Source organism: Acipenser ruthenus, chromosome 4, assembly GCF_902713425.1.
Source record: "Acipenser ruthenus chromosome 4, fAciRut3.2 maternal haplotype, whole genome shotgun sequence".
Taxonomy (NCBI): Eukaryota; Metazoa; Chordata; class Actinopteri; order Acipenseriformes; family Acipenseridae; genus Acipenser; species Acipenser ruthenus.
Window position 1 is genome coordinate 71728167 of NC_081192.1, and position 25639 is coordinate 71753805.

Here is a 25639-nt window from a genome sequence, read left to right on the forward strand (position 1 = left end):
TGTCGTGGAACTGTCCTGCCCACACCCTGGAAGCGCGTCAGACACGTCACGTGACGTACGGAATGCGCAATGAGAGGGGCGCTGAAATTCAAATTTGAACAGTTGCTTGCTTTGAGCAGAGACGGAAGAATAGAAATTACTAGTGCGTATTTATTAAAAGAAATTGTGTGTAATTTACACATAAACTAATTATCATATAACATAGTGCTGAGACAGTAAAACAAGCAACATGGATCCGTTCACAGAGGTGAGTTGTTTGATTTTTTTTTTTTTTTAAATTAAGCATTATACCGGGCGTTTTTCCGTTCTGCATTTCTGGTTGTTTAACATTATTTCTTGCGCTCGTCAAGTTGTATAGAAACGTAATGGTAATTATGTGTTAAATATTATAACATTGCACGTGTAAAATTAAAATGTCTGACTGGTGGAACGTATATATATATATATATATATATATAATATACATGTATACATATATATACACTACACATATATACACACCTACACTGTTTCTTCCACTATATTAACAGTTGGACCAGTCAGTACTGTTTTTTTTTGTTTTTTTTTTAATAAGTGTGTGTTTGTGCGTGCGTGTGTATGTGTGTATAATATATATTATCACTATTGTCGCATTATTTAATATCGGATACGAACTGTAAAATTAACAACAGCAATTGCAGCAAGAAGAAAACAGAACTGTACATTTGTCGCCAGATATAGGGAGTTTAAAATTGTATGACGACATGCATAGACTGTTGCTCTTTACATTTTTGTGGTCTGACCGCACCCAGTGCAGTGGTCCTGGGATGGAAGTAGTGACTTGAAAAACAGCTCGTTGCTAGTGCTTTTTATTTTTTCACAAGAACAGTTTGAGAATTGACAGTATGCATGACCACATATAGTCGATGTACGTGCAATTATTTTTTCTAACGGTTATATTTTGTGCCCAATTAATTGACTGCTGTTTTGAGGCATAACTGACAGCCCTACAGGATAATACAAGTACACCCATACCATGAGCATTACTTGAAATCTAAATATTTTTTTTCGGAAGTAATATACCACCTCAGTCGTATGACACTAAGTTTAGATCTTAAAACAAAGAAAATATATTTCCTTAATTGGTAATGTCCTTACCTCTTGAGCTTTTCTTTTCAAAGTTCTGCACGATGCATTCTGGGATGTGTTCCAACTACTGTATCACATCCTGCAGTGTTCCAGTGTTTATGTTCTCATTAACTGGCACATTTTAAACAGTAAAATGTAGTTCATTTAAACGGTAAACTCTTGTATGGAGCCAGGGGAACAAGAAGTGTATTTATATATTTAAAAATAAATAAATAACATCACTTTTCACTCAAACTGAAATAATAAACTTAGAATGTTTTTTCTCTTCACGATAGAATCATTGGTGTTAGTGGCCCCAGATTTCTTCCCCTGGTAGCCTCAATTGTGGAATATCCCTTTCTTCCTGAAGTTAAGAATTGGTGTTATATGGCAGCAGTGTGGAGTAGTGGTTAGGGCTCTGGACTCTTGACCGGAGGGTCGTGGGTTCAATCCCTGGTGGGGGACACTGCTGCTGTACCCTTGAGCAAGGTACTTTACCTAGATTGCTCCAGTAAAAACCCAACTGTATAAATGGGTAATTGTATGTAATTATTATTATTATTAAGAAATTAATAATAATAATAATAATAATAATAATAATAATAATTGGTGTGCTTTTCATAAGTCATATTTTAATTTTAATGTTGCCTGGTGCAAAATGTTTTTTTGACATGTCATCTGTCTGGGAAGCCAGGCAAGTGTTTGTCATTATATATGAAATGACTGAAATGCCTGCAGATTTATAGATTAAAACTGTAAATGTTAAACTGTAAAATGTAAGAATTGTATCATTTGCATAAAACCTGGTGCATAGTACAACTACATTTGAATACTATAAGTGAAAATAAATGTGATATTTGAAATGCTTTCTATTAATTTTTCGGCACTTTTCTATTAATTGCTATTTTATTTGGCTCTAAGTAGATCATCCTTCCTTACTTTCTAAAAGTATGAAAATCATGTTTAGAGAGTGTTTGTATGTTAATTTCTTTTTTCGTCTTCCATCAATTAACAGTAAATGTGTCCTTGGATCACATAGGCTATATAATTAATTCTTTAGTGGATCACTTCAAATTGTGGTATAGTATATTGGTTTTAGCACACAAGGCAAAGGTGGAAGTTTTTGATGACACTGCTTTGAAGTTCTGTGTCAGTTGTTACAGCCAATAGAATTTGAGTTTTTTAAAGTCGTGTGTGATTCATATGTTAAGGAATGACATCCAGATCCTAACTGAAATTTCTACTTCTGCCAAATCCTAAGCCAACTGTAATGGGATGTGTTCCATCATGCTTGCTGCATTAAGTCATTCAAATTCTACAGTATTACTTGTTTTACTGGAAACTAGCCACTCATTTAGGTTTATAATGTGCAGCTTATTTAAAAATGCAAGCTGTGTACTGCATATTTCAAGTTCTATACAGTATATTACAGTGAGTAAATAATGTCTGACACATTGTGCACAGAAGATTAAAGTTAAACTAAGAAAAAAAATGTGTTAGGGAGGGGGAATTTAGTTGTATTGCAACTAAACACCCTCTTTCAAATTCACATACTTTTAAAGAGTACATACTGTGTATCTGCACTTCAAATTTCTTTGCTCTTAAAGTACTTTAATACTTAATGAAATAAGATGTATTATTCAAATCACTAATTCACTTTCATGTCTATTGTTGGACAAACTGTACAGTATTTCATTTTATTATTTGTTTATTTACCAGACGTCTTTATCCAAGGCGACTTAGAGACTAGGGTGTGTGAACTATGCATCAGCTGCAGAGTCACTTACAATTACGTCTCACCCGAAAGACGGAGCACAAGGAGGTTAAGCGACTTGCTCAGGGTCACACAATGAGTCAGTGGTTGAGATGGGATTTGAACCGGGGACCTCCTGGTTACAAGCCGTTTTCTTTAACCACTGGACCACACAGCCTCCATAATTGTACTTGAATGTTTCTATCTTCTAGGAACAACAAATGTACAATATAACTAGTCAGATGTGTGGTGGGGTTGGGGCTATTTCTAAAAAAAAAAGCTTTTTCAGTTCATATGCAGGAATGTCAAATATGTACATTAATGGAATGAATGGATGACTGTTGACCATCTGAAAAAAGGAAGAACCTGTTTGAATTTAAGGGTGAATGTTGATTTAGTGCATGTTCCCCTATGGCCTAGCGGTAGCTTCAATAACATGTCGGATTGTGTATGAATAGAGAAGATACACATTTTAAGGAGTCTACAGTATACAGTTTGTGGCAATGTTTTTGTACATGTTGTTTACCCAGTAAGAGTATACACTGTTATGACACTATTAAATTGTTTTATTTTTTTTGCCCGTGAATTACTTTTATTCAGCAAAAGCAAAACTCGTTCATTTAATAGCTAAGAAGAAACATATGTGACTTTCAATTGTGTACGTTCTCCCCCCAGAACTCAAGTTTATTCACCATACATACTAACAATGGATCACTGTACTATTGTATTTCAAATCTCTATCTTTATAATTGCGATGACCTTTGTCATAAAGCTCTGGATATTTTTTATTGTTCCCTCAGTCATTCTGGATGCAGCTTCACCACGTGCATTGAAGCTGTTCTCTTATTGCTCAATGCACTAGCTGATGCGTGACAAAAAGCAAAAAATAGGATTCAAACTGTCAAAGATACTTATCAAAAGTATAGGTTCTATTCATTTTGTCGCGTCGCTGCACAGTCTTGCTTGCCGCATCGCGTCGGTCGGTAACAGCCTTTAATCGATGATTGATTTGATAACCGCTTCATCGTTCAGCCTTCATCACCAATCATCGCTTGAAACTGATTGGTCCATTGCGATTCAGGGTGTCCATGGAAACATAACTGGAAACAAAATGCCCTCAGAGAAGGAATGTTTTACTCGACTTAAAGTAATGAATTGTGTAAATTGCCGCTATTTTACTGGAAGAAAATAAACATTTTGAATACTATTCACTGGAACATACGAGCACTGTAAAACCTTTCTTTTCTTATTGAAATAACAATTTTAGGCAGCTTATCTGGAAAAGTAGGCAGCAATTTAGCCGGCCGCCGGCTAGAAATGAGAAGGCTGAAAAAGTGGAACGGTATAAGTGCTGTAATCCTACAGATTAAGAAAACTATTCAGATGTTTACTGCACACAGTGTTTATAGTAACGTACAAAAAAACAAAACAGGATGAACTCTGTACATCTTCGTGATTCCCAGATGCACTAAACAGATGATTGTGAATGTATTTGTTAAAGATGAGAAAGAGATGAATCTTTCATTATTCTTCTAAAATAAATAATGTAATAGACAATACTTAAGGCAACACGTGTAAATCAAAGGGCTTACAAAAAGCATATGATCTAAACAGCATAAATTAAGTTTGATACCAACAACCGAGACAATAAAATGTTGACACACTTTTTTTTTTTGCCGTTATAGAAACTTCTAGAAAGAACTCGAGCCCGCAGAGAAAATCTCCAGAAGAAAATGGCAGATAGACCCACAGCAGCTGCAAGACCAGTTGCAAAAAGAACCAGAGAACCTCTTGCAGAAACAAACAAACAACCACTGCAGCCTGCAGAGGAAGGTAAGATGTTCTTCATACACTTAATTGTTCCTGTCAACAACAGGGCTCTAAATTGGCAACAAAAAGGGAAGGCCAAAATGGCCTTCAGTTCAATAAATTTGTTGAGGGTACCGAGGCCACTAAACTTAAGTCAAGGCCAAAGTGTAGGATTCATATATGAAGCTAATTATTGACCACAGAAAGAAACAACCGTTTTACTTAATAAGAACAATTTATTGATCTTAAGTTTTTTTTTTTTTTGTAACCAGCAGTCTACAGCTATGGCCCAATGTTGTGCATCACCTAAAATTTTAGGATCTAGACTTTTTTTTTTTAATTATGTGAACATAATTTAGATCATTTAATTAATGTCATGTAATTAAGTAAACTACAAAATGATGTTGCAAGTGTCTACCGGAAGCCATTAGTAGTACAGTATTTCATGTTAGATTCTGAAATGTCACATAATCGGTTTGTCAGTTTTTGCTATGGAAAACTACAAAGTGGTTTGTAATTCAATATGTTAACGTAACATTATTCAGCAGGTTTCATTTGACTATGAAGCAAAATTAGTTCATTCTATAGGGTAATGCCAAACTTTGGCCAGAGCTGTAGATTTGAGCCTGCGAGGACATAGCTCCCTGTGCTGAAGCCAGGCATTGGCTTTTATCGCTATTCCATGGGACCGTTTTTTGTTCAATTAATAGCATATATTCGACTCAGTTTAACATAAACTCAAATGTCATTCCCATGTGTAACATAAAATTTGAGTCGCTGTGTTGTATTTATGGATAAAGCTACCAACTTTCCAAAGCCTAAATCTTAAAATAATTTGCAACTACAGGTACCCAGTATTCTTTTAATGAAAACTCTTCCTCACCTCAGTTTAATATATTTGTGCACAGAGCTTGTTTACAATGCCAGCCGGCAGCCAAGAAACAGAATGTGGGTAGGCGGAATTGGGTGTTTTTTTATTTTTTTTGGAAAGTTGTAACAAGTGGAGCAGAAAAAGGACACACCGCTTTGTCAACTATACCGCGAATAAGTAATCAGCTTCTAGGTGGTCTATTACGCTCGGTAGAAATCCATGTGCTTGAAAGGGTCATTATTTTGTTTTTTTTTCTCCCTGCTGATGCGACAGCCACGCAAATCACGTAATCATGTTATTGTTTGGCTTTAATGCTGGCATCTCTAGTTGCTGTAGCTGAAAGGGCACTGCAGCTATAATGGCCGTGAATAATAGACATAAATTTTGAGGGGCATTGCGGCAATTGCCCCGTGGCCGCCGTTAATGTTGAGCCCTGCTACAGTATTTACTATATACTGTATAACACAATACTGTAAGCATTTAATATAGAACCAAAATAATGCAGAGAACTTTCAACACTGAATCCAACTTGTACTGCCTGATTCCAAAGAAATCAAGAAAGGACCCTCCAGAGTGGAAAGGTTACCAATGTGATGTCTTCAGAATCGTGAATTACAACTAGGATTCTACAGGCACATAAAATGAAATATTTTGAAAATTTAGTATTGGAGCAACAAAACACAACTATTATTTAAAAGATACAGCTACTTACCATTTACCATTTAAAAGATTAGGGTACCTGACTTTAGTGCCTGCTACAGCTTTCAATTTTACTCTTGGAGAAGGCAAGGGAAATGCCTGTTTCTGTCATGAGGTAGCATTTTTTTCTGGAATTGAATGCATGACTGCTTTTTTTTTCTCCTCTAGTCCAACCTTCCACCAAACCTTCTCCATCAAAAAAAAGATGTTCAGACAACAAAGAAGTTCCTGCCTTTGGTGTAGAGAACAGACTACCCCTATCCCCTGATCCTCTGCCTGAACCATCTGAAACGGCTCGTAAGCCACCAGAAGCTCCTGTAAGCAGTGTTTCAACCATTGACAAGGGAGATAACGGTGTAAAATGTACAAGTCCTGCAAGTACTTCAGTGAAATCCCGCTTGCAGAAACTGGCAGAACAGCGACGATACTTGGATAATGATGGTATGTTTTTACAGCAATTCAAGTACTTGTCAGTGTTTGCCTGTTTTACAGTCCTGAAAGACACACACACACACACAAGTTACATATTTCTGTATTAAACATTTTTTTCTACAGGTTTAATGAAATAAATTAAGTATAGTATTTTGAGAAGTAAAATCTGGACATGTGTGACATTATAATTGAAGTTTAATTAAATTAATGAATTAATTAAGTACTGAAATGCATCTCTTACCTGGTATTTTAGAGCTTAACTTAAATGCGAAAGGTCCTTATTTTTCCAAAAGTCCATATAATATAGGATTATATGTGATCAATTGATCATTCACTTTCTTTGATTATTCCATTAAAGAAAAAGTGTATTTACTATGTGAACCATACGCATTACAAAGTCAGTTTTAATTAAGATGCATTTCTTTTTAAAACTGAAACCGATCAGATACTGACATTTTCAAAAATTCAATACTGAGCTGATACCGGCCAAAGATACATGCTTATTTTATTTTATAGATCCTACTTTGGAAAGCGCACACCTTTCACCTGTGCGGTCTCAAAAGAAAGTACCCTCGCCTCCTAGGCAGACAGCTATTGCTGCATCATCTGAGACTCCAGTGGGAAGAAAAGGCAGATTAGCAAACCTTGCTGCTGCAATTGGCTCGTGGGAAGATGACCTAAGTCACCCATCTGTAAAGAGAAACAATGCACAAGAACAGCCTGGCACCGCTTGTTTATCAAAACAATCCACTACAAATGGAGCATCTGCTTGTGCTAGCAGCAGCAATGTGAAGCCACACACTACATCCTATTTTCAAAAGACTACTGAAGCATCAGTGAATAAGCCAATCATTTCTGCTCAACAGGTGGGTAAACAATGAGTTTAATAATTCTGACTGCTTTGCACAATGTTTCTGTGTTCTGCTAGGCAAATTCTTCACTGATGGTGACAACGTATGTAGCTGCAGTTTGTCCATTCAGATTTTCTTTCTAGGAAATTCATTAGCTTTAAAAAAAAAAAAAAAGAAAGTGTTACTTTTAATATAGGTGCTCTACAGGCTGTTCAAGTAAATACAAATAATCTTTAAAATAACTAGGCCCTAATGTTTTACTTTAAAATGTGTATTAATCAAATCCACATGAATTAGTACTGTTTGTGGTTTCAAATACCTTCATGTCTGTGCTAGAATGTATTTATATTGATTTTAAACCAAACACAAAATGTATTGTCAATAGTCTTTTAAAAAAAAAAAAAAAAAAAAAAGCTTATGTGGCTGTTTCTTACTCAATGAAACAATATTTTCAACTCATATAAAAATGTTAACCTTTATTTACAATTATACCATTTGATTTTATAGTAAATCTCTGTGATTTGTTGCAGGGTTCCGTGCTCTCGCCAGTTAAGTCAACCCGAGATTTTCCACCAAGTCCTCAGAAAACCGAAATACCAAAACTACAGTCACAGTCGGGTAGACGGATTCCATCCAGTCCCCAGAAAACCGAGATATCCAAACCACTGGCTACACTACAGTCAGAGCAAAGTATTGCACACAGCCCTCAGAAAAATGAGGCACCCAAAGCACAATCTCCATTTCAGTCAGGAAGAGTATTATCTCCCAGTCCTAAGAAAACAACTGAGGTACAGGCACTGCAGGCAACCAAAGTAGCTTCAACACGCCTCCAGACAAGAGAACAGTTAACCAAAGAAACCCATGTTCAGCAACAGGAGAAGGATACATCATCTACACCAGGTTTGTTTATATTTCATGCTTCTTATAAGTTCAAGCAGATTGTTATTCATGCACATTAGCAAATAAATACATTTTAACTAATGTATTTTCCTGCTGTAGGTGGAACAGGCATTAAATCTTTCCTTGAACGTTTTGGAGAGCGCTGCCAGGAGCGCACAACCCAGAGTCCTCCTTCAAGTACCTTGGGACAAAGAACAACCACTGTCACACCAAATACAAAGAGAGTCCAAGAAAGGTTATTGAAAGCAAAGCAATTAACAACTACTACAGCTGATCTAACTCAAAAGAAGAGACAGGTATGATCTGGCAAATCATTTAAGCAATATTGTGCATGAATTCATGCCACTTCTTTCCATCCATTGCAACTTGAACTCCAAAACAAAAAGAAAAGTCACCATTTCTGTTGTAACATTTCATTAACCCTTTGCAGTCCATTTATTAAGTGCGCGTCAGGTCCAATTTATTTTCACACGCGCAGTTAATTTTAGACGCACTGTTTAAAAGTATTTTTTTCCACAGTCAAACGGGTTTAAAAAGCCCTGCATATCAACAAAGCACTCAATAGGCATCTCCAGCCCCGCCCCACCCTTTCGTTCGCTATAGCTTTCACATATGCCAATAAATAAATAATAATAATAGTCGTACATACCGATCAATCATCTTCTGATCACTCGTTTTATCACCAAACGCCTTAATAATGCGATCCAAGTCATTATTTTATTACTATAACATCTCAAAAAAGCTCTGCAAATGTCCGTGATATTTTCCTGAGCGCTGATGCAGTTACAGCCAGCTTGTTTCCTTATGGCCGCGTTATCTGATGCCAGGGGCAAGTATGACTATTCATGAGATACGCCCTTTTTTTTTTTTCGGCTTGTCTCAGCTCCTGTCGCTCCCACTCGGCCATTGAATGGTTTTTTCGGCTTTTTCTGGAGAAAAAATGACTAGAAACCCGTTTTTTGCGTCTTTTTGATGATGTTGGACAGGGTCCGACATTGGACCGCATAGGAATAATTGCAATGTCGGACCAGGTCCGACATAGGGCCGCAAAGGGTTAAACCATTAAAGAAAACACATCGCCTTTATTTTATTAACGTTTTAAAAAGTTATTTTAAAATCATTTACATACATCCTTTCTACAATGTTTTTTGAAAGGTTATAGATGCTGATTTGTTTTCATCATGAACTACTGCATATTACTTTCTTTGTATTGTTAGGAGCGTGAAAGCGAACTTGCATCAATTCGTAATCGTTTCCAGAAGGGGAACATGTGGGCTTGCGACAAGAAAGATGAAAGCTCAGACACAAAGCCGCTGCAAACTAAAAAGGCAAGGCATTTATTATCCAATAGAAGACATTTCTTGTTTGATGGCTTTTTTTATCACTCTTTATGTAGAATCATGTTGAAGTGAAAACCAGTTGGTTTTCTGACAAACGTAACAAACTTCTCCTTCCCTTTGTCCCTTTTCATCTAATGAAAACTAATTTTAGGGAGCAATGGATCATTATTGTGAAATAACTTTTCTTGGCTTTTAAAATGGTGGTCTTCAATAAATAAGTCCCAAAATAACTAAGTTGCTTGCTACATTTTGTTTTATTTATTTTACTTTAGGATGCTTCTGAAACACAAGAGGTTCCATATTCTGAGCCCCAGCAGATAAAATCTCTTTCTGCAAAAGGCAATGAATCTGAGGGTTCATATTTAAAATCTTCAGAATCAAGTTCTTCAGGTATTAATTTAATGTGTTGGTTTTTTTTTTTTCTTTTTTATGACATTCAGTTAATCAAAGATGATTGTAACCTATCTATCCGTATTTGGACTTCTAATCTGGTGTCATGTTAGTGTTACAGAACACCATCCGGTGTTCATACATTACTCAAATTATTTATATTTTATCCACACATAACCTTTGGAAATACAGTAGTGTTCAAAAGTTTGGAAACAACAAATAATTTACTGCAGGGGTTCTCAAATCTGGTCCTGGGGACCCCCTATGTCTTCTGGTTTGCATTCCAACTGAACTCGCAGTTACTTAACTAGACCCTTAATTGAAATGATAACTTGCTTAATTAAACCTTTTTTGTTGTTTTCAGCTCTTAAACAGTTGTAGAGGTCAAGTTAATTATAAAATGTTGTATCTAACTTGAAATCTGCAACTGTTTAATAACTGAAAACAAGTAAACAGGTCTAATTTAGCAAATTATCAGATCAATTAAGGGTATAGTTAAGTAACTGAGAGCTCAGTTGGAATGAAAACCAGCAGACACAGGCAATCCCCAGGACCATGTTTGAGAAGCCCTGATTTACAGCAAGACTAGGGTGGGGATTGTATTGCACATTTTTTCCTGTCAGACCCCTTACTAAATACTGTTGTATCTCTGAACAGATCATCACCTCTTTTAAAAATATGCTAAATATTTAAAGGAGCAAGACATCGCATGTAGAATTTTACCCCAAAATGTTCCCCTTTTTCTAGGAGAGGAGTACAACTGGGGATGGGGAGTTTGTCGCCGGATAACTTCACTGCTTTCTCTGTATTCCGGAATAGAAAATAGTCTCCTCTTTAAAAATATGTAAGAGATGTATGAACAGTCTCTCCGCCCCTAGTCTTGCTGTGAATCATTTGTTTCCAAACTACTACTATACATTTCCCAAGTTTTTACTTGAGCATTCACCAGGCAAGAGAAAAGCATGGTAGTGTATCCAGATCTTGCTCCCTCCTGCAGCGATTGTGCAGCTCATTGTTTTCTGTTCCCACATATAATTTGTAAGAGAAATTCTCTCCTGGCGAACGCTCTGTAGAATAACTTTGAGGCATTGGTGTATTCAATAACATTGTGTGCACTGTTTTTGTTGCTGAAACCTTTGAATTTGACAGATTCTTATTCATTAGGTATTGCAAGCATCCTTAAAGGAACAAAACTGGCAGCCAGTCCTATAAAATCCACCAGCCCTTTGATAAAAGTGACTTTCTCAGAAGAAATTAAATCTACAGAACTTCTATCAAGAACAGATGGAAAGCAAGGTGCTCATAACTCTATGTACCCTGTTGTGTAGATTTGAATTGTTATCATTTTAAACAAGATCATACAAAGAATGTGTAAGACAGATCAGAACTGTTTAAGATGTGTAGACTGTCAAATAAAATATTTCATATTTCTTAGATAAAGATGAAGTGGTGCGTGAAATTGAGTTGAATGTGGATGAAGAAGAGATCAACAGTTCAAGGGTCATTGATGATCTGTTTGATGGTGTTCTGGAGGAGGAGCAAGAACAAAGTAAGAAGAGCCCAAAAAGAGAAACACAGTTGTTTGAAGAAGAAGAGGAGGAGGAGGAGGAGGATGATAATGACAAACTAAATATTTCCTCAATGTCGCTTCTCACACCCTTAGCTGAGACTGTAAATGCAGTAGTGACAAGTCCAGAGGTAAGGGTATTTGACCAGGCTGTTGTATGTTTTTGGATTTGATATATCCAAAATACTTTGATACCCTCCCACAATATTGAGTGTGTAATATTATAGGGCAGCAGTGTGGAGTAGTGGTTAGGGCTCTGGACTCTTGACCAGAGGGTTGTGGGTTCAATCCCCAGTGGGGGACACTGCTGTTGTACCCTTGAGCAAGGTACTTTACCTAGATTGCTCCAGTAAAAACCCAACTGTATAAATGGGTAATTGTATGTAAAAATAAATAATGTGATATCTGTATAATGTGAAATAATGTATATTGTGATATCTTGTAACAATTGTAAGTCGCACTGGATAATTGCGTCTGCTAAGAAAATAAATAATAATAATAATTATGTACAGCTGTGGCTAAACATTTTGCATCACCCTATAGAATGTTCTGTGATTCTGAAGCTAAATAGCGATTGATCGTATTTTCTCCAAAGTCACATTACAAGATGTGCAAAACAATTTACTTCCATCTGCATGTAAAGTTTATTTGGGAAATTTCTTGACACGATCCTCAGCCAAAATATACTTTTGCTCTTTTTGCTTTGTCGTCCATTTTTGGTATTTTACCTCCAATGCTGAAAACTACATTTTAGCAACCTAAATCAAAATAACAATGCAACACTGACTTTGTCCCACCTGCTGCTGTAGAGTACAGGTCACAGAAAAGCCAGTACAAATGCAATTGATAGGCTGATAAAATATTGTATGGCAAAGGAATAAAGAAAAAGCCTATCTACACAATTAAGATACGTAGTTTGCGTCGCTTGTGGTGTGCAGTAGTTCATTGAAATTTAGTTTTCTCTTTTTTTCTCTCTCTGTGCTAGTCCAGTATGCATTGTCACCAAAGAGGTGAATTTCGCTGTGACCCCTCAATTTCCTGATTTTCGCAAATTAGGTAGACCCCTATTCAAAGCAAGGTTAAACTTAATTTTATTTATGGTGCACACTATAGTAAACTATCTACATTTTGATGTTTGTATAAAGATTTCAACCAAGAACTGAAACAAAAATTAAATGAAAAATACTAAGACATACAATTTTATTTCAATTTAATTATTTTTCTCTATAGATTTCGACTCCAACCAGTACAGCTCTTGAGTTTAGTGAACTGCCTGATACAAATAGGCCCATCCGATTCCAGAGGGCTCGAGTGCCCCATGCAGAGTCTGCTGACAATATTGAACTGGCTGGAGATGAGCATAACCTTTTGTACAGGTAAATATTAAATCTTAGAATTTGACCCCACTTGTGGTGGATAGTTTTTCATTTCCTGAAATTTACAGAAATAATTGTATTAAACATTTAAGTAAATGAAACTACTGAATTACTAAAAAAATGTTCTTGAAACAAGCTTCATTGTTAACAGAACTAATTACTTTGGATGGGTAGGTACACTTCATCAGAAGTATTAACTATTTGGTAATCAACATGCTGATGTAAATATAAATTGAAAATTACCTATATGCAGATTTCATAGTCCAACGTGTTTTTTTTTTCTCTTTTCTCTTTATTTTTTAGTATTGATGCTTATAGATCACTAAGATTTAAGGAAACTGAACGTCCACAAGTTAAACAAGTGATTGTTCGCAAAGAGAATGTTTACCAAAAACTAGAAGAGAACAGGAATACTGGCCAAGTGACTATAAAACAAAAAATGAAGGTAAATAGGAGGGTTTTTTTAATTATTTTTTTTTTATAGAGAATTGGTCTGTATTTAATGGTTTGCTAATTTAAATAAAGCTATAGTGATGTCGGTAACAGTCGGAAAATCTATTGGTGGAAATTAAACAATTAGCAATTTAATAATGTACAGTTGAATAAAGCTTACAAAAAGTACATCTGTAGGATGTTCTTTCTGTAATTTTTTTATTTTAGGATACTTTTTAAAAATACATAATAAAGTACTATGATGATTAACAACAAACAGTTTCTAAATATTGTCTTTTTCATTTTAGATTCTGAATGATGAGATAAATATGCAACAGACTGTGATTCATCAGGCCAGCCAGGCTTTAAACTGTTGCACAGATGTGGAGCATGGGAAGGGGTCCCAAGTGGAGGCTGAAGCTGAGAGATTGCTTCTTGTTGCCAGTATGTGCAGTGCAATAGAGTTTTGTTTTGATTTAAAAAAAAAAAAAAATCACTTTTTTATGCTATGAACAGTGCCACAAAAAATATTTATTTTAAAACATAATTAACTGTATGCAGATGTATTGTTTGTATCCAATAAATTAACATGTTTAAATATATAAATCTAAAATCTGTATATATAAAATGGTGGAAGTATACACATTAACGTACATAACCCCTCTGCTAGTAATGGTTTCCTAAATTTAACTCAAACGCTAATACTTCAGAATCATTTAATTTTTATTTTATTTTTTTGTAGCTGAGAGAAGAGTGGCTTTGCTTGCAGAGATGAATAAACTTAAGAATGCGGGACCTTCTGGCCAACAGGCCTCAAGCACAGTTAAAGCACAAGACAGCTCTGCTTCCAAAGGATCAGTAGCACTGTCAGAGATACGCCTGCCTCTGAAAGCCGATTTCATTTGCTCTGCTGCCAATAAGCCAGGTAAAAAAAAAAGTTTAAATATTGATGCTTTAAGATTATAAACCCAAGTTGATTGCTGTGATTTAGTTATGGTTAAATGCAATCTGAAAAATATGTTTTGATAATTTTGTACAGATGCAGCAAACTATTATTTCTTCATAATGATCAGAGCTGGAGCCGAAAATACAGTTGCAACACCATTATCCAGTACCCAGAATGCATTGTGTGGAGATGCCCTGTCATTCCCGACCAAGTTTACATTGTAAGTGACCTTGAATAATTAATTTCTCTAATATATTCTACTGTACTTGCTACGGAACATTCCTCAAATTAGTACCACCCTTTAATAGATGACTTCTGTCATCTTTTCGAAACTGAAATAAGATCCTGTTTTTAAACAGTGCTATATGAGTTCAATATTTTTGTAACCATGATTCTATATTACTTTTTTCCAATCTATAGACCAGATGTGTCAAGTGACTTTGAAATCGATATGGAAGTTTACAGTTTGGTAAGTATTGTATCATGAACAGATCCATCCCTTTTGTTTTTGGATGTTTTAGATCCTCACTTAAGGTCTTGCATCTCAAGTATCTTTCCATATTGTATTTAGTAAGCATGTTTATCCTGTACTGCTACATTAGAGGTGTTTGATCATTTTGTTCTGTAAAATGCACATTTTATTAAATACTATATAGCTGGTTAGATGGTTCAGGATTATAAAAACAAAATGTACATGCATTTTCTTGTGTGTGGCCTAAAGAGAAAAAAAATGTGGCCCTCCGGTTTGCTGGAATGAACAGGTAGGTCCAGAGACTACTTGACTAATTGCTGTGACTTCTTTGTTCCTGCAGGTGCAAAGGCAGGACATACCTGCCGACAAGAGGAAAAAAGGCAACAAATCAAAGGTAGTATCTTTAAAACTGATGGTGGTGGTTAAAGCCTTTGTGAGCATTATTGTGGTTTGTAAAGAGGTTATCTTAGACACAGCACCATTTTAAAACAAACAGTAAACATTTTTACTAATTTAGGGAAAAGTGATTTTTTTTTTTTGTATATATATTTTTTTTTAAATATTAGTTCGCATTAATAATGTAATTTACCTAAATGTGCAATAGTAAAGTGAAGAAAGTAGGATTTTTACAGGTTAAGCATTTTACCAAGGTTAATACAAATGCTATTTTAATATTTACATAAATGATTCCATTTTAATTTCTCCCAAGACTGTAAAATAATTGCACATTTTTTGTTTAATTAATTACCACCCACAGCTCCTTTTACAATTTACAGGCGATGTTGGAATTAATTAAATATAAAAAAAGTACACAGTGCTGTTTGGTATACAGTACATTCAGACTTGTCTGAAAGGACACCTGTTTATGTATAACGCTGATTAATCCTGGTGAATACAGCTTAAATATTAAATTGCTTGTCTATAAATCCCATGTTTTTAGATGGTCTCGAGCAGTTATCAGGTTTAACAATTTTTATTTTATTTTGTTATCTTTTTTTTTTTTTTAAACAGGCAATTACACCAAAGCGACTACTTACTTCAATCACTGTAAGTAATTCTGTCTGTCCATTATATGGTATTATATGCTTTCAATTACGAGATATGCCTGGTACTAACATTGTTGTGCAGAAGGGGGGGGGTTGGGGTTCATCGGGTGATTTTTTTCACAGGCAAGCTAGTTTTGTTTGTTTTCCGTTTTACTTCTTTAATTTGGTGCAAAAAGGAATAATAGAGATGGCAGTTATGAAAAATATGAACCACTTGTAAAATTCTGATGGTCAATTAACATATAGTGATTGAGTATCGAGTCCTGTGACAAGATGCTTTGCTTGTACAATGTGTGTTTTATAGCAGATCAACGGAGAAGTTATGAACATCAGAGTTTGCTATTACAATAATACCTGTTTAGTGGAGACTAAAATGCCTGATACATTTGCATTGAACATTTCTTCATATATATAATTTTTTTTTTTTTTTTTTTTATATTTACAGAAGAGTAACCTTCAAACACCAGGTAAGAAACAAAATGTCCACAGCACATGTAAATATGGAGTTATACTCTTGATTTAGCATGTGTAACGTTCAAGAGATGTGTTCTTAATCCATGCTCAATTTTAATTACTTTTTGCTTTTCAAATGATGTGATGTTCGGTTATGAATTTTGTTGGTATTTAATTTATATAATAAATTAAAGCTGCAACACCCCACTGTGATCATCCATTTTATAGCACAATTACCTAGTTTACTTTTAAAACTTATTTGATCTGTTTTTAATAAACATTGCAGCTGTTGATAGTCTGGTGGGTATCGTCGTGATGACTTTTCACTTGTAAATTTTATACTGTGAATAAACTATTTGGGAAAGCACTTTTCATTAATTACGGATCCATGACATTTGTAATCTTTGAAAACCAAAATTCTTTCTTTATTTGTAGTTCTGGCCAGTCCTGGAGGCCCCAATGCAGTTCGTACCAGTCATTTTGTATTGGTTGGATCACACAAACTAACTCTGTCCTCTGTTGGGAAAAATACATTTCCACTGGATAAGGTAAATTGTAAAAAAAAATATTTACACATTTAATGTACAGTAGAAGCCTGGTCATCCAAACAGCTTGGGGGACATACATGTACATGTATTGTACACTGTTTCCTTAGTGTTACACTGTACATAACATCACTCTGCAAAGCACATCTGACTGGTACTGAAACATTCTATACAAAATAAGTACAGCAGATGTAAAAATTATTCAAACAAGTGAAGCACTGTTTTTTTTATTTTTATGCCCAAAGTCTTTTGCATATACATAAACTTTCACGTAAAAAAAAAAAAAAAAGTACCTTTTGACTGGACCGACAAGTCATATGCCAGTCTGTTTTTACTTGCATTCACATTGGAAATGCTGTGTATTTTTCAGACAGCACAGTTCTTATGGAAGTGTGGCAGGCGAGGGTACAGTAGGTGTCACTGTGGTAGTAAGTAGCAGATACTTGGTCCAAACTATGAATGAAACAAAATGTACAAGTAATCAGTATTAGCAGCTCAAATGAAGTGAAACTCGTGCATTGGCTACTATGGCCTGTTTTGTAAGCGTCAACATATCCCTTCTCTATGACTAATAAAACAACCGTCATTAGTAATTGTTTTTGAAAATTCACAATTAAAATAACATTTTCATACCTTCTAGTACGTGTTCAGAAAATCACACTTCACAAAGACCAAGAAAACAACGACAAGTATCGGTGCCCAAAGCCCATTTTTGTTAAGTAGCTTTTCCAAGCAGATAATTTATATATAAATTGGTACTCCTGACTGGGAAAGCACACAATATGGTACTGTACTACTCGTATATACTAAACTTCAGACAGAACCCTAGCCACGACAGATATCTCATCATTCCACTGTCGACCAAAATGTGCTGTGTGTGCAAAGCTTAGCAATGAGTATGCTGATTGTATTGGCGATTAAAATTGTCAAATTCTGCTATCCAAGTCAGGCTTACAACACATGCAGTTCCCTTTCAAGTATGAAATGTATCCATTACATAATGGGTTAACTTTGTTTACCTGAAAATTGAGACTTACCAAAGCTGTCACGCAATGACTGGCAATGTCATCACTCCAGTCTCCGCCCCTCCTGGAAGGGACTAGGCTCCATGAAGACGGTTGAACAGTGCCATTTTCTTTTCAGTCTGATTCAAGAAAGCTGCAGAGAGACTCTATCGTTTTCAAACTAATTCATCGAAAGCTATGTTTTTTAAAACTTGTATAATTCGATTGTATGTTTCCTTGTGGAATTAATCGCTGAATTATTTTATAATTTAAGCTTTTATTTCCGGCGGTTTTGAGTGTGTTTTGAGTCCATACGCGGCCTTGTGGCACGCCGGGAGCCTGCGGCTTGCCTTCACCCCCCCACCACCCCACCCCACCCCACCCCACCCCACCCCTGGATCATTTCAGTCTCCTCTCTGTGTCACGTTTCACTCCAGCTAGAGTGGTATCTCCTGAGGAGATTTATTTCAAGCTCTCTGGGTTCAGATAGTCTTATAGTGCTACCGTGGCTGCGGTACCTAGTCTGGGCTCAGGCTAGTGTGTGCACTTGTGTATTGAATGTGTATATATAGTATATATTGTTGTACAGTGTCTGTTATTACTATATTATAGCTATTTCTTTTCCAGGTGCACTATGTGATTTGCTGTTTTTTTCAGCTAGCAGCAGAACAAGATTGTGTTTGCTAACTCACGCTCCTTTACGAACACTCTGGTGCTCAGCTGGCCGGCTACACTGACCGATTCATTGGCAGGAGCCTGCTGATTGGAGAGCTTGTCTCTGAGTTCACGCCGCATGCTCCGCACTGGGTCACGACAGCCTCGGTACCCCGGTACTGCACCGCACCGAGCTGTGGTTGCACCGGCCTGTGCAGAGGCCTTGCGGTGTTGATCGCCGCTCGAAGGCAGTTGTGGCTCTCCCAGGCACGGGTTCCAGACGGAGATAAGGCTTCCCTCCTTGACACTCCTGTCACTCCAGGCCATACTTTTGGCCTGGCAGTGGAATAGCTCTTGAAGATGTCACAGCAGGTCAGAGAGTCCACCAAGGAGCTGGCTCGCCTGCTGCCAAAGAAAGCGCCACAAGTCCGCAGACCTGCGCCACAATGGCGACCCGTGCCACAGTGGAGCCCCAGACCCCAGCAGCCTCCTATGGGGCAGCTGGCTGCCCTAGCGCAGCAAGGCGCCCCTTCCAACAGGGGACATCGCCGCCCTCTGCAGGCTCGGAAGGTGCAGGTAAAACTTGCCATGGCTCAGTAGACCTGAGGGTTTGCTGCCACAGGCCCAGGGATCCTTCTCTCAGCACCACCTGGCACGTTGGTGATTATGCACCAACGTCATCTGGGTTCTCAGCTCGGCTACCAGCTCCAGTTCAAACAGGCCCCTCTTCCCTTCGCTGGAGTGGTCGTGACCATGGTCACAAACCCTCACGACACCCTGGTGGTGTCCCTGTTACTGAGGCAGGCTATCCAAGTGGTAGACCCCCTCGGTGGAGTCCGTTTTTTACTCTCGATACCTCCTGGTGTCCAAATGGAACGGCAGTTTCTGACCCATTCTCAACCTCAGATAGATCAAGCTGTTCTTGAGGCACAGAAAGCTCAAGATGCTGTCCACACAGCAACTCTTGCGCAGTCAGGACAGGCGACTGGTTCACATCAGTGTCCTCGAACTGCAGGCACTGTATCTGGCCTGGTATCTGCAGATCACATGATGTGTGCGGATATTTGTTCTCCAAGACAGACGTTATTAATATTAATAATCTTTGTGTGTCTGTATTGCTCTTGCTGAGCTCACCTGTAACTCAAGGCCCTTGAGTCTTAGCCGATTTTATATATGTACCGAATTTAAAATTTCTGTATTTGTAAGGTGTTTTTATTTTTAATTCACTTGAAAGAGAAAGCACAGTGATTTTTTTCAGTTCAGTTTTTCTTGTGCTTCAGTTATGTTTGCTACAATTTGCTTTGTTTTTGCAATGGTGAAACACAATGTTTGGCTCTGCTAACACAGACACATAAGAATACAGTAGTTATACAATTCTATGGTTATGGCCGGGATAGAGCTCATGCAGCAACAAGTCAGTAAAGAAGGCAAACTAGTCAAAATGAGACAGTTTTGATTCACCCAAAACTCCTTTAAACCTAGTGAAGAACTATCAAACCAACAACATGTGTAAACTATATTTGTGTAGCTCTGTGTTTGTTTGTCGGTATGGGGATAGGAGTGAAAATGTGCTCCAGAACTTGACCTTGCTGTAACCAAGAATTTTGGTCCTTCATTAAAATAATTTAGTACCCCTGCTGTCTGAAGTTTAAATTCCAAATTAAATTACCTAGGGTTCCACCTGTAAAACACATACGTGCTGAGTTTTTCCCCTGCTAAGCAAATCTGCGTGATGCTGTGTCTGTCTTTTTTTCTTTTTTTTTTTTAAAATACTGTATGACTTCCATCACTAGCTTTAAAATTGTTCTCTGGATGTAATCAACTATGGAAAACAATGCTTTCTCTTTAAGTACTGGTCTTGAAATAGGAGTGCCGTTTTCCCTTTCTTGCATGAACCACATGTACAAAGCTTTGTCTCTCGCATCGTTTTGGCAGAGTAGCATAGTTCTACTGTTTTGTATTTTACCGGTAGTTATTTTGTTTTGTGTAGCTTAAGTATTGATTTTGTGTAGTAGTTTTTATTAACAAGTGGGCCATTGAGTGATTGGGGGGGGGGGGGGGGGACGATAGAGGATTTAGCTTTAAGAAAAAAAAAAAGTATTAGAGGTTTAAGTGTTGACTTTTTTTTTTTTTAAATATAAATGAGTTTTTTTTTACACTGACTTTATTTTTTTTAGATGAGATATGAAGGAAAGGACAAGCAGATTCTGGGCGATATGTTTCAGGACAAGGTCGCTATGCTTGCTTTTGCTTGTACCAAGCTACTTTTTTTGTTGTTGTTTTAAAGGTTTGTGTCTGGGATATGAAGATACAGTAGTGTAGCCTAAACATTTCTATTAGTCTCTTAATTGCTTTGAAATTAATTATAAACTATTTAATACCAAGATTGTTAATTCGTTTAAGGTTTCAAAGCTGTGCAGATTGAGTTCCTTTTTTCCTCTGAACAATTTGTTGGTTTAGGAGCCCAGCCAAACATCCACCATGTCCGTTTAAACCACATGTTGTGTGTTTGCATTTTCATGGTGGTATGAGCAATTACAAAAACCCCATGCCCTCTTGACCAGTTGACAATAAATCAATCATGTGGTTTGTATGAATTTATTAAACTAACCACACAGTCATATGCTTTGCAGGTTCCATTTATGTCTCCTCTGGAAGGCCATATTTATCTGAAACTTCAATGTCAGGTTGGATCGTCGGTTGAAGAACGAGGATTTTTGGTAAGGCATCAGCTTACACAAATGGTTATATTCGACTCATCTAGAATATCTTGATGCTCAGTCCTCAGGTTATGGGTGGGGGGAATGAATTAAGGGAATGAAGGTGCTAATTCCAGGACTGCAGCCAAAAATGTAAAAAATATCACAAAGCTGCAGGATAGATCTGATTTGTCAGACGCAGTTCATAACGCCGAAAAACTACCGAGTTATTTCAAGTGATCCAGGAAGATGGGGAAACAGCACAACAAGGTCCCATATATCTTACAGGTATTGTTATAAGCTGGAGTTAACATAACTTTTATCATTAGGTTGTCACGAGTACCAGCAGAAGTGGTTCGGTACTCGACAAAATTAGGGGCCATCATCCAAATCGCAGTCTGGCTCCTCCACCTCCTCTGACAGTTAAAACAATTGGGATGTCAATTGTATTTTATTTTTATTCATTAGCAACCATAGATGATAGTTTCCCATTGAGTCTGGACTACTCCAATGACCCACCCACACTCATCCACATACACAGGAGTGACAGTTCATGTCGTGTGAGAAGTTGTAAGGGGGGCTTGATTTGTGCAGTATTTAATAATTTAGCACCAGTGGGCTCTCTGGTGCTAAACATTCAAAACAGTTTAGCACCAATTTTCAAAACTATTTGCACCCCTGTCAAGGATGCTGGATTCAGGATCAAAGATTTCAATGGTTATCTTATATATATGAATATGCATCAGGGCAGAAAGGCGTGAGGCTGATAGGCGGGATCAATATATACGTGTGAAAACCCAAGCTCCGAACACGTGTTGACGTGTGAAAACCCAAGCTCACAAGCAGCATTTTAACCCTTTAGGACCAAGCGTTTTTCAGTGGGATGCTCCCCCACGACCAGGGTTTTTTTTGGCTGTAGTTGACTGTCTTCCAATAATTCACTAAAAATCAATTTTTTACAGTAGCATCTTTGGAATTGGTGTCCCTTTTTTCAGAACACTGGGGAACATTATAAAGTACTTCAGAAACCATAGTTTTTCGCATTTTTTTCAACACTATTTCTTATTTTTTATTTATTTTGACATTAAGTATTTTTTTATTATGTATTCTGCTTAGAGATGCATGTATAAGAATGGGTTATTCTAATGACCCGAGGGACCTGAAAAATATTTGTTTGGGCAAATTACAAGACATTGTTTCACCTAAGTTATTGCAGTGACATAATAAAGGTCTTATAAGCAATAATGGACACTACTCTCTATCTTTATTTTCTCAAAATAAATATGTATAAATAAAATAAGTTCTTCACGCCATTATTAGTAATAAGGGAAAGAAATGTGCCTGATAAATGTACTTCCTGAAACATGATCTGCTTATATCCACTCATTTCTTGATATTTATAAGGGGGGGGGGGGGGGGTGGTCCGTCCGTGCAATTAAAAACCACTGTCTTGTACCTGCAGACAATGTTTGAAGATGTAAGTGGATTTGGAGCTTGGCATAGACGATGGTGTGTACTCTCAGAATATTGCATCTCGTACTGGACCTACCCAGATGATGAAAAGCGCAAGGTTTGTATTTGCATTTACAGTAATTGTTTTGTGCCAGATAATGGTCAACACATCAAGATGTTTATTTACAACTTCATAAAAAATTGTTGATTTAATGATTGTCTTGTTGCTTTAGTTATCTCTTGTGTTTAACAGGTTTAAACCATGTCTTTCGTTGCAGAACCCAATTGGTCGGATAAACCTTTCTAATTGTACAAGCAGGAAGATTGATCCAGCAAATAGGGAATTCTGTGCTCGCCCCAATACATTTGAATTAATCACAGTCAGACCTCAGCGTGAAGATGACAGTGAAACACTGGTTAGCCAGTGTAAGAACACAATGTGGGTTACCAAGTAAGTGCTTTTCAATAGATTGTATGTATTTATTTATTTATTTATTTATTTAAATCGTGGATTTGAATGTAAACAATAACAAGTAGTTGTCATGCCGTCAAAAACCTATAAATACCTCCAATGTTTTGATTCAAACACAGGCTCCCTTGAGAAAGATATGTACAACATATCGAAACGTTGGGCAGCTGGCTCTTTGAGCTAAAATATATATATATATATATATGTCATGCAAGCAGTAGTATTCTACTAGGGATAACACTATGGAAAACAGTGAAAAGGGTGTATTTTTCTTGCATTACGACGAGCATAACAATGTTTTCTTTTGCTTTCCACATTTTTTTTTTAAATCTAGATTTGTTTGTTTTCTTTGTAGAAACTGGCTGTCTGCAGACACCAAGGAAGAACGTAACCTATGGATGCAGAAACTGAATCAAGTTTTAATTGACCTGCGCATGTGGCAGCCTGGTGCCTGTTATAGGCCTGTTTAAGGAATAAGGAGATGTTTTTTATACTGTAAATACCATTGAAACAAAATGTTGTGTTCTGTAACTTTGAACATCACAAATGCTCAATCTCCTCATGAGTCATTTCATTTCCAAATTGCACCTTAAAACTAATCACAGTGAAACCTTACAAACAAGTAATCTGATATTAAAGAGTAATTAGTATTCCAGGTTGTTCCTCTAGATTTTTCCTTAGGGGTGTTGCTGATTTCATGAAGGGATCAGTGTCTTGAACTTTAGTTTAGTTTGTCTTATTACTTTGTTGAAGCAATCTATTGACTCATATTGATTGAATTCAGGTGTTACGTACATCACATGAGCTGCAGTACTGCTCAGACGTGATTTGCTACCTAAAACTGACTGTGGCGACGATGAGCGTACCAGGAAAATAATACATACATTTTTTTTACTGTCTTAATACATTATTTTATTATTTGTACATTGTCTAATTGTATAATACATTGATACAAGTGATGCAATAACAATGTGCTGAGCCTTTGTCACAGTTAAAAAAAACTGTGTAATAATGGTATGTCCCTTGGCTGCACAAATCCAATTGATTTTTGGTAAAACTGAACTGGATGTCAAAAACAGCTGAAATAGTTGATAAAAAAAAAAAAAAAAAAAAAAACTTAACTGATCATATCTGACTTGCATCCATAGTTTGACTGTTAGAAAATGATATTGCACATGTCATATAAATCTTAGAAAACCCTGCATAGTTTAAAATGTTCACTGAAAGTTGCCGAATTTAAGAGCATGCTTTTCCATTGTAAAGTCTGAGCTCTTGCTCTCAGCCATACTTATTGTGGTGCTGTAAAGTAATAGGCCTATTCGGCACACTGAAGCATACCAAAATGTGTGTGTATGGTCTGCAGATCAACCTTAAATATTTCTTGGTAAATATGGATTAAGTACTTCAAAATGTTTGTAAGATTGTTTTGAGGTCCTCTTTTAAAAACGTAATGGACATCCTTTTTGCTATGCCATATTGTGTTGTTTGTTGGGGGTGGGCAGTGGCATGACAGACATAACATACACACACACACACTGATGTCTGAATTTGCTAGAAAAATACTAAGCTGAAATTAAGTTTAAATGTTACAAAACTTTTCAATGCTGCTAGATATTTAATATATGATGCTTGCTGTCAGGGAAGCAGTTTTAAATAAGTACATACTTAACGAAATAGTGTTCTTGCCGTAAATAAACTGCTCTAGCTAAACTGCATGTTTTCACTGTATTTTAACACTAGCAAACTTATTTAAACGTATTAACTCCTTTACATTTTATGTCCATATACATTCTTAAGTTTATATTTTAACGACATATTGCAATGTTTGCGCTTTAAAAAAAATTAAAATAAAAACAACCTGAACAGTTCATTTACACAAAGGAAAGTTTTATGAAATAAAACAATGCTGTTCTGATAACAGCTGTGTTAAGAACATTTTTATTTACTGCAATGCCAACTACAATAAGTTCTTTAGTGCATTTATTATTCCATCAAGGATAAAGTTTGTATTGTCATAATCTGAAGTTTTTTGGATTGAATGTTCTGAAATTATAAAATTGTCTTGGGTTTAATCTTTTTAAATCTGAGATTCTACATCACAAATGAGGAAGTTGTTTTATTTTGAGTCATCCTGTGTTATGTTTTCTTCCTGGGGGGGGACGGGGGACTCCAATAAATCCCTGTTTTAAAACTACTCTCGTGTGTGTATGGGTGGGGCTCTACTTCTACCTTCTTTCATAGACACAAAACTCCCAGCTCTCACTGGAAATCATGTATCTTAAAAGGGAATACATCAAAAGTCATTACCTATGAAATTCAGGAAACACTGTCTGGATGAAGATGGCAGGTATAGTTTAAGTGTGTATATGTAT

General features: G+C 36.5%; 1 protein-coding gene across 3 annotated transcripts; it reads left to right on the plus strand.

Moving 5' to 3' along the window:
- On the plus strand, window positions 1–25370 carry anln (anillin, actin binding protein). 3 transcript variants are annotated; one of them, XM_033998921.3, is made up of 25 exons: window positions 1–247; window positions 4546–4693; window positions 6408–6680; window positions 7188–7537; window positions 8053–8422; window positions 8522–8718; window positions 9640–9750; window positions 10035–10152; window positions 11302–11448; window positions 11588–11850; window positions 12950–13095; window positions 13399–13540; window positions 13836–13971; window positions 14270–14452; window positions 14567–14693; window positions 14894–14942; window positions 15286–15339; window positions 15957–15992; window positions 16437–16458; window positions 16880–16992; window positions 20825–20878; window positions 21281–21367; window positions 22809–22916; window positions 23077–23249; window positions 23623–25370. In XM_033998921.3, the coding sequence occupies exons 1-25, from the start codon at window positions 230–232 to the stop codon at window positions 23735–23737; spliced, it is 3540 nt and encodes a 1179-aa protein (XP_033854812.3). In that variant the 5' UTR covers window positions 1–229; the 3' UTR covers window positions 23738–25370. The 3 variants fall into 3 exon arrangements, with proteins under 3 accessions (XP_033854812.3, XP_033854813.3, XP_033854814.3); XM_033998922.3 differs by having other exon boundaries at window positions 2–247; window positions 11317–11448; XM_033998923.3 differs by lacking the exon at window positions 20825–20878 and having other exon boundaries at window positions 2–247.
- The last annotated feature ends 269 nt before the right edge of the window (window positions 25371–25639 follow it).